Source organism: Euprymna scolopes, chromosome 29 (genome assembly GCF_053919585.1).
Source record: "Euprymna scolopes isolate OS-2025 chromosome 29, ASM5391958v1, whole genome shotgun sequence".
NCBI lineage: Eukaryota > Metazoa > Mollusca > Cephalopoda > Sepiida > Sepiolidae > Euprymna > Euprymna scolopes.
In genome coordinates, this window is record NC_136510.1 from 98,892,532 (window position 1) to 98,907,252 (window position 14,721).

At 33.4% G+C, this 14,721-nt stretch overlaps 1 protein-coding gene across 1 annotated transcript in view; it reads right to left on the reverse strand.

Annotated features, from left to right (window-relative positions):
- LOC145252796 (26S proteasome non-ATPase regulatory subunit 2-like) overlaps positions 1-14,721 on the reverse strand; it is a 74,697-nt gene that overhangs the window by 56,003 nt on the left and 3,973 nt on the right. Inside the window, exon 2 of the mRNA XM_080112743.1 lies at positions 1,771-1,827. Coding sequence (XP_079968869.1) covers positions 1,771-1,827 — 57 coding nt within the window. The remainder of the gene's footprint in view (positions 1-1,770; positions 1,828-14,721) is intronic.

Consider the following 14,721-nt stretch of genomic DNA (forward strand, 5'->3'; position numbering starts at 1 on the left):
CCAATTTCCTTCTTCAAACGTCAATAGATTAGAAGGAACTTTAACAAAAGGTGGGTACAAGTTAAGAGATTCTATCTACGAAAGATAGTTAAGTATTAATCTATACACGATCTTTGAGCATGGGGCATACATTTTCTTGTCCTCTTGGATCCCAGATCAATTGAAGAATCAGTTGAATAAACAAGTCTTGTCTTCACTTTTTCAAAATTATTTAACTCTATTATGGAGGTTATGTTTTCAGTTGAATTTGCATACAACCTTGTGTCCATATAATTTGATACAAAGTTGACGAAAATATCAATCATGGTCAAACTTTAGAACCAATTTAGCCACATTTGGGGTGATAACTTTGGTTCTGTTCATCACAAAGACTCACTACTTGGTCTGTATTGTAGCCCAATGAAGTCCTTGAAAAGTTCAATTATAGTTACAATTTTGATAGAATTCTAACTTTCAAATTGTCCAAATTTGATGGATCTTATGCTTTTTAATAACAATCACACGCAAAATTTCAATCTAATCAAATAATTCTTTAGTTAACATGCCCATTCCCCACTTTTATTTTGCTTTTGACCTCCACCAATTATATCTATCTTGGAAGGACACTATCAGCTCCTATTTCATTTCTTTCCATTTGTTCTACTCACATTTAGAGATAGACTCACTTGATTTTAGTTTTGAATAAACTGAAAAACAGTGAAAGGTCTACTTTTTACAAGAGGTTGAAAGGGTCTTACTAAATTGTTTTTTGTCTCACTACCCATTTTTTTCTAATGAATTTGTGTGTGTGTATATATATATATATATATATACACACACACACATGAATTAGCATTTAAAAAATTAATGTTTACAATTCAACAGCATTTCTCACGTTAACAATAGCCGAATGGATATGGTCCTTTCTAATGAAGCCAGGGATAGCTTCTGTCGCTGGGTTCGAATCTATCAACTGGTGTTAATTATGACATCCTGCACTGATGATTCCCAAAAGGATGAAACACTAGTCTCTGCAGGCATTTAATAAAAAAATTAAATTCAAATTATTAAGGATATTTTAAGTAGAATGGCACAGTAAATGCGGTATTATGGTAAGTGCTAATGAGTCTACTTAAAACTAGCAGACGACCGACTACTCAATTTGATGACTTTGTTAAAACACATTTTTACACACAAATAATTCAAAGTGTAGTATCTTTTCAGTGTCAGGAAGCCATCCTTCTAGGCCTTATCTTTTCCTTTCAGATGGAAGGGATGGATTATTGTTGCTTAGGAATCCTCATTAGAAAAGAGGGTTGACAAGACCATATGGTATTTTTGTTCCCATCAAGAGCTGGAACTTCACTAGAACAAAAACTAAAATTATGCCTAACTTTCCTCTTGTGGGCAGTAAAGTAAATAGGACAATTTTCTTTTTAGAAATGTAACCAGTGATATTTTTATCTGTGCAATACAAAGCGGGGAAGTTGGAAGAAATCAAAAAAATCATTGAAATCAGAATCAGTATTAAAAAACTCCAGTTTGCTTTACTATTTATATGGCCACAGTTTATTATGCTTTTACATAAACAAGTTCTAATGACACAGACCTACCCAAGCTAAAAGCGTATGCACAGAGATGAGAGTTGTCTGTCAAAATCAATTACATAAATTCAGTGCCAAATAATAAATGAGATGGAGTCAAAAGATTCAGAGTTCCGAAGCCACAATCCTGGTGCAATATTGTTTACATTTTTGTTTGTTAAAACAAAGAAAAAACTTGAATACTTACGCAAAGTCTCTCGACCATCAAGTTGAGATTTTCTTGTAGAAGTTTATCCTCCTCCGACTGAAATGGAAAACAAAATGTCAGTTAAGGAAATTACAATTTTATAGAATAGACATAAAACAAAACAGTGGATGCAGTGAAGGGATTACTGGAATGGACTGTTTAAATGATGCAAATCTATTTCACGGAAATTAAATCTACATTAGTATATATGAATGTGTTTTAATGTTCATAAAATCTGACAAAAAAAAAAAACTGAATATAACATTGATATCTTTTTCGTAGGAATCAAGATTTGAAATTAGATTTTTTTTTCCGCTAAGGCTGTAGATTATGCCACTTGCACATCTGCAGAGGGATAAGACCAACCTCTAACAGGATCATCTGTTGGCGTTGGGTTGCAATCCATTATGCTGAAGGACAGCATCTGGTGTCTGTTCAATCATGTCCTGGTTGGCTAAATGGTCGAGTATCTAACACTCTACTTAGGCTCTTACTTTGGCTGAACAGAAAATCAGAAAGGCCCAATTTGACCAAATGACTGATCATAACATGCTATAATAAAAAAAAAAAAATAAAAGTAAATCCTGGTTGTACTGTTCAATCTGATCTTTCTTTAATCAGACTTCTACCCATCCTCACTCTCCTATAACTTTTAAATAAAATGATGGCTGCGAATTAATAATGTCAAGGAAATCACTTTCACATTACTAAATATTTGTTTTTGAGTACAAAATTTTGAACTAGCAAGGACTCAAAACTGTACTCAGCGAAAATGTAGTGGTTGTATATCATTACCTCGACCAAAAAGATTGAAATCCCCTTTTGGTATATTTCAAACAGAAGTTTGATTGCACAGTGGCTTGTAGAGCATAGAACCATTAAATGAATTCTATTTTATTCTTTTATAAAAATACAAATTTAAAAAAAAACAAAAAAGCAGATAAACCACTCTTTGGTGTTAATGGGCAATCACTTAGAGATGCGCAATAAAAATACTGGTCTCCATCATCTCATCAAATTGGCACCGAGAAAACCTTCAAACAAGAGAAAAATTCTTACACATGTAAAACTTTTTAAATTGAATATTTTTAGTATTTTTTTTTTTTTTTTTTTTTTTTACTCACAAGGCATACTGCTGCTTGGACATAAGGGGCTACTATTTGGAAAGATTAACATGTTTGTTTATGTTACATTTAAACTTCTGCATTTCAGTACAGTCAGGGAAGCAGGGAGCAGGAAGAGAATTGCAAAGTCTAGTTGTTCGTAGGGAGAAACTATTATAGTAGAAAGCTTTGACATTTAGGGACCTCAACAGTGAAGGCGTGAGATTTTGTGGCTAAGCAGGTTTGTTGGGGATATGTACGTTGAGGGGGCACAAGTGCAAGGAGTTCATCAGAACACATTCAATTAAAAATATTTGTAAAATAGGCACAGAGGTGCAACATTGTGGCGATGGAACAGAGGTTGAAGTTTAGTTGACAAAATGGGATCTATTAGATTGAAAACTCTTTGAACCCTATCCAAGAGGGAGAGACTAGTGGCAGATACACCAGCTCAGATGTGGCAACAATATTCCTTGCATGGGCGAATAGCGGCCTTGTAGAGGTACAGGAGACTTTCAGGAGTGAATAGTCTTCTAGCTCTAGAGGGAACCCACCTTCTTTGCAGCAGTCTTCGCAATGTCCTCAATATATTTGTTCGAGTTCGTATTGCCCATGAATGTTAGGTCAAGAAGTGTGAAGGAAGAATTCTCAAGTAGGGCGTTATTTGTCATGGATATCAGTGATTGGAGAGGCATCTTAGTCTTACTAGCATTAAATGTTACCATCCATTTGTGGCTCCATTCCACTACAGTCTGCCATTGTCTTAGATTTATGTACATCCATTCTTTCCCCATGCATGTTATAGAGAGTAGTATCATCAGCAAATATACCCATCTCGGATACAATATTATCAGGGAGGTCGTTTATGAATATCAGGAATTTCAGTGGTCCAAGGATCGACCCCTAAGGCACTCCTGCATTAATGTTATGCCGTTTGGATGTACATCCATCAATGACAACTTGGATGGTCCAATTGTCTAAGATGGATCTAATCATATTTAGTATATGTCCAATTATACCATAGGATTTAATTTTCATTAGCAACCCTTAGTGCCAGACTTTGTCAAAGGCCTTGGATATATCAAGCCCACCTTATCCAGTGCATGGTACATGCGTTCAGAGATGAACGTTAAAATATCTGTAGTAGAATGACATTGCCTAAATCCATATTGTTTGTCAGAGAGAAGATTTGCTTTTGCAAAGTGGTGGGCTAGTGCTTGATTAAGGTCTCAAAGATTTTAGTGAAGATGGAGAGGAGACCAATAGGGCAATAATCAATAGGGTCAGTCCTTTCATCAGAATTCTTGTACACTGGTACCACAGAGGCCATCTTCCAACTATTAGAGAAGCAAGATTCAGCAAAGCACTTATTATAGAGCATTGAAAGTATGGAGGCTAGCTCAGCTGAACATTTCTTAATTAGTATAGCAGGGATGACATCAGGCCCACACGCCTTGGAGGTGTCTAAGTTTTTATGATATCATGTATGCGAGTCTAGTGTGGCTTCAGTTCTCATAGGGAAATTTGGGAAGGAAGTTGTTTGTTGGTTCTAAGGTGGAGTTGAGGCGAATCGCTGGGCAAGCAGTTTCACCTTCTTGGTTGCCATGTATGCGATCTGGTTGTTGGGTAATCTGGGGAATTACTGATTGCCCTTTATTCACTACTCTTTTGTAATTCTATGCATTCCATGCTTTCTTTTGGATGTCGCTATTTCTCTCTTACAATGATTTCTAGCATCTATAAATTTTTGCTGATTTGTATAACTCATGACATATGGAATACATTGGACCTGGTGCAAAGTAGTGAACCATAGGAGTGTGGGGCTTGCTATGATACTTTTGTGTGGGAACATGTGCTTCATTGCCTGCTTTGCACCATTCAGTTGTCTTATTGGCACACTGTTCAGCAGGAGGAGAGAATATATTGGTCCATGAGGGAATCTGATGTATTCTCTGATGGCTTCATAGTCAGCCCTTTTGTAGTATCTTGTTGTTTTGAGCAATGGCTCCTCACCTTGGGGTTGGGATTTTAGTGTGATGTCAACTGATACCGCTAGGTGGTCTGCATTTCCAAGCGGACTGTGGGCATTAGTCACACAATCCTTGAGTACTATGGTGAGGAATAGGTCTACAAGTGAAGCCTGCTAGTGTTCAAAATCTGGGAGGCGGATTGGGAACATTACTATCTGTGTGAAGGAATGGACTATAGAGAAGCTTTAAGTAGAACATCCAGCTGCAACCTGATAAACAAAGCCAATTTTTATGGTGGACATTAAAGTCATCAAACACGTATTTCATATCCTAAAGTTTTCAACTTGGATTTTTGGTGAAACACAACTCAAAACAAGAGATTCTAAGATGATACTATCTTTATTTACATAGAGACACAATATAGCACGCAACACATTTGAAAAAAAAAAAAAAAAAATTCTGACATAAAATTGTTTGCCAATGAAACTAGCAACCTAATTTGAAGTAGTCTTGATAAAAATATTAATGACACAAGGGAAAGAATTGTTCATTTCTCTCCATCTAAATTTCATTAAAATGCACACAAATTTAATGATATATTCTAACTTGAAATTGTAAGAATTTCGATATATTTGCCCATTTTCCCAACTTAGGTCGATTTGTGATTTGTAATGTTAACAAAATAGTTATTACTGCAAAAAAAAAAAAAAAAAAAAAAAATTACTATAATGTGATCAAAACTCACTTAAAATGCAACATTGATTATATCTATAAAAGTTGATACACATCTGTACACATGTGTGTTGGAACAAATATCAAATTAAGCTTATTTCAGGAACCCTGATTTTCTTATAAAAAATTATTCTGCAGTAATCTCAAAGTGAAAATATATACAAGAGATGCAGGTTCAAATTATCAAACTAACCAGATTTCAAATGAATTTAAACAAATCATAATACCTAACTTTTATCTATCAATTATCTCTTGAACATTTATCATTGCATCGCCACCCAATCTTGAATTCATTCAGTTTTAATGTTAAAGTACATCAGGTTTCTGTGTTGAGTCCGTTGCTTTTCATTTGTGTTTTAGAAGCTTTGTTCACAGAGTTCTGTACAGGTTATCCAGAAGAGATGTCATACAATGATTTAGTACTTGTCTGTGAAATTGATATGTCTGGCAAAAGCAATATATTTGTTTGAAGTAGCCAAGTAGTCTTGGCTACATATTCGAATAATAATTTGTCTTACTAAACGTTTGCGGCTTGAGCTAGTACATGCTTAAGCGTTAAACTTCCAGTGTATCCTTTGATGTCTCTCTTAAACTGCTCTACCAGTAAGTATTCATGGCTTAACCAGCAAATCATATTCTTGTGAGGAAGAAGCTGGATGTACTCATATTCATTATATCAGAAACAATGGAAGGTCTACTTGTTAAGTTAAAAAATTAATGCTATCGAAAGTAAACAGACGTGATGGTGATGATAATTCAGCCATAATTTTAGTAGAAATTCCATAAGCACCCACACTTTAAGAACACTAAATATTCAAATTGATATTAACATAAGAAAAACAACCATGGTTTCAAAATTTTTAAGGTGAGGATTGATAATTTATATGTTTTGGATTATTCGGATTACCATCTGGTTTTGTATTTGTTTCAAATTTTGGCTGATGTAAACTTCAAGTGCATTTTAACTGGGGGCTCTTTCTGTTTAATTCTGAAACCAACACTAAACCTCAAACCAAACACCACTCCATGGAGGCAGATTGTTCTTTCCACCAGTAATGACTGGACATAAGTGCTAACCATGTTAGTTATTAGCATCTGAAGGAAGGATTGAACTGATTGTTTATGTTTACAGGTTCTTGTGAACAACTCCAACACAAACCTTTTGGAGGCCAAACCCAATTTGGCTTCTAGATGTGTAACACCACCACACATTACTATATTTATGTACACATATATACAACAATAAGCTTTCTTACCACTCCAATACAACTGCACAGTAATTTAATGTTATCCTACACATTTGAGACAATCCTTAGTAAAACTAAAACACTATAATATCTAATATATATATATATATACACACACACACATTGTTATTAATTGGAGAACATTTCTAAGGTTGTAGTCAAATTTTTGGAGTCAAAGCTGGAGTTGCAGTTCATTTCATTTAAAATTTTAAGAATCAGAATCAAGAATTTGGGCTACTGATTTCACTATTTTGGTGATAAGGATGAATTTGAGAGCAATAAAGGTGAAGAATTTGACAAATATAGATTAGTTTGAAAATCAATTTCTAAAAGCCGTCCAACACATACCGACATCTAAAACTAAATATGATGATGACAATTATATCTCTTGTTGTTTAAAACATCTTTTATTCATCTGATCCTACATTAGTTCACCAAACATGTTTTAAAATTCAGTGGTCAAATCATGACTTCATAATCATTTCCCCAACAGATACCGATTTAGTAAAAGCATGTTAGATACAAATAAAAAACCTAATACGAATCGGCTTTCATAAAGCGACATTTTTTTTACTAGCTCGAAACTTATTTTACAGGCCACAGCACACATTATCAGCACACGTTTACAAAACACAATGCTAAAGATGAACACTCATGCAGCACCCTATAAAATTTGCATTTCAAATTGACGAAAGAGGCATTCTGAAAATTCACATATAGCAATGATATCAGAATAATTTATAAAGTTGTCCTGTTTCTTGAAAATATTCAGTAAAAGAACTTGATAGAAAATAAATCTGAAAATTAAACTCCAAACACAAAATATGACTAAGGTCAGTCATGATAAAAGGAATCAATCGGTAAATCTAATTTTCTAGTGATCTTTCATTAACGTGTCATTACCAACATGTCATTTCCGGTTTTAAATTAACTAATCCATCTGTGAAGGAAAATTAAAGGAGAATAAGACATACTTGATAAAGATTTTAGTATAAAAAAAAAAAATCTATTTTGAAGAAAAAAACTGTTACAGACAATTCTTTTATGGCTATACCATATTGACACATATCAGATTATCAAAGTTGACCAATGCTTGATCATTTGTTAATACGGTTTGCTATAAATGAACACTATCTAGATGTATTGATTGGTATCAGCCTTCATGACTTATCACGGTCGTCTGCTACACTTAATATGAACTTTTTGGTTTAGAAAAGAAATGTACTTCAATTCAGCACAATAAAGATTTTTACTTTTAATTTCTGTAAGAAATGGAAAAATCCTTAGTAGCAAAATAAGATCTCAATAATGACAATTTTAAATTTCAGAAGGTACTCCTGTTCAGACAACGGTAAGAAAAATAGTCTCCCAACTATCGAAATCTCATTGACATCCGCGTTTTTCCGTTTGCCTCACTATTGTTGTATCTTGCCTTTTAAATCACAATTTCCTAAAGAAATATTCAGACATATAAAGATTATTTCAATAAGTTACAAAAAGATGTCATTGAGCCTGGTCAGTATTTAAATGAGTGACCATTTTAAAATACCAGGTGCTGTATGTATCAGTGATGTATGTATTTACCTCCCCTCCTCAAGAGGATGGACGAAAGGGCATGTGTGAAGTAGAACAAGCCGAGCATGCAAGGTCCCTCTCCACAAATGATAAATTTACTTTCACGATGACTAATGTTTGGGCAAAATTTCAAAACAATCCAAGCTGTGGTTATTGAGAAAAGTGCAAATAAATGAATGAACGATTTTGGAGCAATATTACCCCTATAATGACCTCTAAGGGGGCAATCAGTTATGTCGGAAAATCCATTCTGGCAAAAATTTACTATCACCATGACTAATGTTTCTGCAAATTTTTTTTTTTTAAATCTAAGCCGTGGTTATTAAAAAAAGTGCGAACGGAAGCGAATTACTAGGTCTAATCCCTCCTTTGTTGAGAGACTAAGAAAATGTTTCTGTAGAATGAACTGGATTTGAACCTGGCACATCCAGGTTTCCAGTGTATTGTTAACCACTTAGCCACCTATCAGGGTTGTGAGTAGGCAATGGAAAAAAAATATCAAGATGAATTTCATATCCCCATGTGTGTGTGGAGAAAGAATAACACAGGAAACATCTCCAATCAGTTTCAGTTGAAAAAGACAAAATTAAAAGAGATATATGAAGTGTGTATGTGGGGGAGGGGGATGTGAAGAAGTAGGTACTCATTCTTTGATGAAACATCCAACTCTTCATGAATCATTTAAAGCCTTAGCTTTCACTACAATATCAACATTTTCAATTTGAGAGATCTGCCTTAAGAGTGAGAATCTTATTAAGGGGGGAAAAAGTAGATTTCGATCAAAACACAAACTTACATCCAAAGCGATGCTCTAGTGATGAAAATACATCTTTTCTGGATTTAAGAAAAACAAGTTGAATTTTACTAAAAAGTGAAGAACCTACATTCTTGTGTATGTAAAACTGAGTACCAGTTACCAATCAGCACTAAAATGCAGACTATGGCAATTCCTTGTAACCTGCACCATCACTAAGACTCCACTAACACTACCTACATTCCACCCAAGTAGGCATCATAAACCAGCATAGTTTAGAATGCAAACATGTGTAAATACAGTTAAATTCTCTTCAATTTCAACATCTCGGTTATTTCTCGGAGTATTTGGATAAAATTTGGACGTAAACAAAATTTAATCTTTTCTCTTGCGTCATTAATAGATTTTTTTGTTTTTAGATTACTTCAAGTTAGATTATTTTTGTGAAACAGGCAATCATTTAAAAAAAAAAAAATGTTGGTGTATAGAATATTGTAAGTCTATGCAATGCATACTTACAATATCATGCATATCATGATAGTTCTATACGAGAGAAGGAGAAGCAACTTATCAATATGGTTGACTTACAATTGGATTTTAAGTTGTCTTTCACAAAATATCTAAATTGAAAATTTAAAGGAATAAAATACTAATAAATTTTTGCTTGATTATTGAATCATGCTTCAATCTGTTTTACAAGTTTTTTTTATTATTGATTTCTTGTAAAAATCAAAATACAGCTTTATCGTTAATGTGCAAGGAATTAATAAGACTGAATATGTTGGCTGTTGAAATGAATTTCATCATTTTTGCATTTTTTTTTTAAATAATGTGATTTTCTTTAATGTTTATGACTGCTCAATATTATTTAGAATTAATTTTCATTTACCACAAGATTACATTAGTACGGCACAATCACGTTGACACCAGTTCTCACCAGATCACCAAAGTTAAGCAACGTTGGGCCTGGCCAGTGCCAGATGGGTGACCATTTGGGAAGGCTAGGCACTGTACGTACCTTCCGGGGAGGTTGGGCGTGGGGCCAGCACCCTCACCCCGAAAAAAAGAACTCCTTGCTACAAAAGCATCTACAAAGTTGTGGATGGTCTATGCCCCTCCATGGGTTCAAGGCTATGGGAGGGATAAGATTATATTAGATTTGCAAATATTTTTCACTTGTTTGAAGCATGCACTTTTAAGTTAGACAGTGCAAAATTTACCTTCTGCATGAATAGTACACGAGCAGTAAATTTCATAATTTCCAATGAAACTTGAATGATCATAACTAAATGGTTAATTGAGCTACAAAAATAGATTTAATACCATTGTATAAAGTTTTCAAAAATCTATGTGTTCACCTTATAAAGTTTAAAATATAATAAAAATAAAATTTAGTTTTGAATAGTTTATTGTAGTTAGTTCTAAATAAAAATCTAAAATATTTTAGATGGATTAACTTATTATTGTCAAGATAATCTTGTTTACATTAATTTAATTTTCAGATGAGGATTGTTATTCATATTATCTGGTTTCTTCAGACTACGGTTATCATCTTGGGTGTCATTTTCACAACAATATGGGAACCGTTAATTATAAATAATAGATAATATATACAGTAATAAGTAAACAATGTATAGTAATAACAATTAGCAATTTTGATATTTACAATTAAATATAAAATGGGTTTAAGGCTTCCAAAATTCGTACTAGAATTGTCTGCAAGGACCCGTAGCACAGTGGTTATAGTATTTGGAAAAAAAAATCCATAGTAAAAGTGATATTTTCCTGAAGGTTAAAGGTTCAATTCTCAGTGTGAGACGACCGGAAAAATACAATTACGAATTACTTCGTACCTCTATCCAGTCATGGCTAGCAGAATGAGAGCATGCTACAACAGTGAAGTAAATAAAGGGTTCCGTTCGAAATTCCATTCAAATTCTGGAGTTCAACAAGATATATATGAAGAAAGTTGGAAGTTACATTGACCAAGACGTGAAAATGAAATTTAAAATGAGAATAGTAGCCTGAAGAATCCAAATAATACGAATAACCTAAATAATTTTCTTTAATACCAAAATTTATTTTAGAGCCAAAATTATGACATTACTCCATGCAAGAATCAATCTGACATGATGATTAAGAAATCAACAATGATGGTGATCCTCTATATACGCTGCCAAAGAGTGCAGTTGAAAATGATGTTATATGATGAGATAAATGGGAAGTGTGAGTGACACAAATAGAAAAACAAATCAAACTCATGACTTATATTCCATCTTTATTTAGCAAATGACTTGAGAATTATATTTCGTTTTTGATTCCTAAGTGCAGATAGATATAAGGAGGTAGCATGAGGGATGGAGAGGATAAATAAAAAAAAAATTAAAGGCGAGTCTTCTCTCCTCTCTTTTTATATATCTATTTGACATACATCTTTGTACTTAACAATCGAAACAAGATCTCAATTTAAAGAAATCTTTTGATAAACAAGGATGAAATATTAGTTACGAACACAAGATTTGTTTTGCATGTGTATAGCTACTCATTTTTCATCTGTTGATCTTTACATATCAAAACAATAATACCAGTCCTTTTGATATAATAGTGTTCACCAGAAGACTTGTGTTTAATCTTTGATATCATCATACCAAAGACTAGAAAATAAAAAAAATTTTTTTTTAAACAATATTTTTATCTTCCCTTGTTAAACGCTCAGCAGACAAGGAGAAGAGTAATCCAAAGAAAAGAATGGTGCACTACCCTACATCTAGGTGTAGTAGCCAATGAACAGAGAGCCTCATTTCACCCTTGAATACAGTCAAACTACCTAATCAAAATTGTTTTGTTTATAATATATATATATATATATATATATATATATATATATATATATAAATCAGACAAGGGAGGATGGGGTCTGGTGGTCTCCCTCCTTCTGCAGCCTTGGACTCTGCTATTGCCCAGCATTTGGTTGACAACTCGTGCTGTGCCGATAGATATAAAATAGAATGGTTCAAAGTGCTACATAGAGCGGACTCCAGAAACCATTTAAAGATTTTGGAGTCTGTCTCTATTGTGGTGCGTCAACCTTTGTGCCGGCAAAAGGAAACATCAAACGCATTGTTTCTCTTTGGGGAACTTGAATCTTTTTTCCCCCGTTTTTTTTTCCCCCCCCTCATTGTGCCAATATTTTAATTGTTTTTAAACGTTAATAAATTTATTTTAGTGTCCCTGTACTTTTGGCACATTCAATAAGTTCCCCATTAGAACTCTTTATTTTCGACATAAGATTATTTTGTACGCTATCGATTTTCTCCTCATGAGATGATAGCCGAAAGAGCTCTTGAGAAACTTCCGCCTATTTTATTCAAAACTGCATAAAAATTCTGTACCTCCAAACATATATATATATATATATTTGTAGTCATCCACATACAGTACTGTTTCGTTGTATCAACCCATCAGTGCAGCTAGACTAGCACCTCTCCCAAGCCGAGGATAGAACCTAGAACCATTGTGTTATGTATTACAGAAAATCAGGACAACATTGATATTATCAGTTTTAAATCCAAACAAAGGGGACCTATAGTTGGTCTCTTAGTGCAGCGTAGATCAACTATGTTTGTTTGGATTTGGTACCGATGTAGCATAGATTTTCTATAATACGTATATCAATAAATATCACCTATTTTTCATTTTTTATCAATTGAACACTGCTGTGGTCTCTCCCACTAACATATATATATATATTTTTTTTTCAATAGGTGGAGCACTGATGAAGGAAATTATGGTCTCCAGTTAGCAAAAATAGCAATAATTTTCCGTAAAAAGAATTGAGTACATTTGGTTATCAGCATCGTAAATAAAAAATAGTTTGAATTAAATATGATATAATTTCTTATACTATTTTTTTAATTATTTTTTTTACATGGGGGTCACCACTTATCAAGGCCCGAAGGCCACTCAGGGATAAGGGTTATTGCGTGTACAGTAATCCAGGAGATACTATTGTAGTAATCATTAGTATTGGGGGTTTTGATAGTGTCTTACTTAAGGGGGCGGTTTGTCAGGAGTTTGTTTATGTTGGACTTGAAGACGTCCAAGTTGTAGTCAGGTGGGAAACAGGCAAGCGGCAGAGAGTTCCACTAGTGTGCAGTTCTAAGAAAAAAGCTTTTAAGAATTGTTAGAACATCAGATGCTAAGGTAAACAAACAAACAAAATGTTAGTACCATTTCAGCATTTTGCTTTATCAATATTTTTTTTTTAAATTAAACTTTAAAAAATGAGAATTACAATTGCCTATTAAAGATTTAGAGATAATATAATGCTCATATCTCACTTTGGCCTCATGGGGAGGCAAATAAAGACAATGTTAACACTATTTTGTGACTCCCTCTTTTATTTGTTGACGCATAAAATGCATTAAAAAATTTACTGAAAACAATTTTCTATGAAATTTGCAGAAATGATATGGTACTTTGACAGAATTTTAACCATAACCTAGGTTTTATGTTTAGTTCAGCAAGTCAGTTTTGTTCGGTTCAAATTTTGTAGAAATATCAAGTATACAATTTAAAGTTTGTTTTTTAATGATTATTATTATTTTCTTTTTTTACAAAGGAATCACCACTTATCAAGGCCCAAAGGCAACTCGTGGAGAAGGGTTAATGAGTGTACAGTGGTCATGGGGAACATGTTCTAGTCATCAGTAGTAATGTGAATTTGGTAAATTGGATTACTTAAGGGGATGGCTCATCAAAAATTTGTTCACATTGGACTTGAAGACAACCATATTGTAGTCATTTGGAAAATAGGAAAATGGAACAGAGTTCCACAGGCGTGCAATTCTAAGAAAGAAACTTTGTTCATGAAATCTACATTTAGGTTTAGGCACAGGTAAAGAGTGAGGGAAATCATTGATAGTGATTTCAGCTAGACGAGTGTTTTTCATGAAAGTCAGGACAGGGGGACCACAGATTGGAGTTCAGACGAGCATTTGCCATGAAAATAACGATAAAGAAGAGAGGTTCACAACATCTCTTCTGTGGGAAAAAGGTAGCAGGGAAGAAAAAAAAAAGAACATCCCCAACTAGGCCACAAAGTCTATTTTGAACGTTTAAGGCAGGCTAAGCTGCTTCTATCCTCGTGATTTATATTTTCAATTTTTTTTTTTTTTTTTAACCCATCACAACTAAATATTTTTAATTTAATATTTTTAAGTTATTGGTTATAGTTCATTTTTTTTTATAATAGCCAACAAATAAAAAAGAAAAAAAAAGAAAAAGAGGTGAAAAATTAAATTTACAAGAAATAAATGTTGCCAAAGGGAAGATAAGTAACTCTTGAACATACCAGGATGAGTTTTGTGTTTTAACTTATTTTAAAGTGTATAATTTGAAATACAAGTAGTGTTTAAAAAGAAAAAAAAGAAAAAAGGTATGTCAGTTCATTACAAACCTTGATAATCGCTCAGAAATTAAAAATGAAAAATACTGGTAGAAACACATCCAATAATGAAAGTATTTAATTTTCGATTTTTGAGCTATTATCAAAGTTCAACACGGCTGTA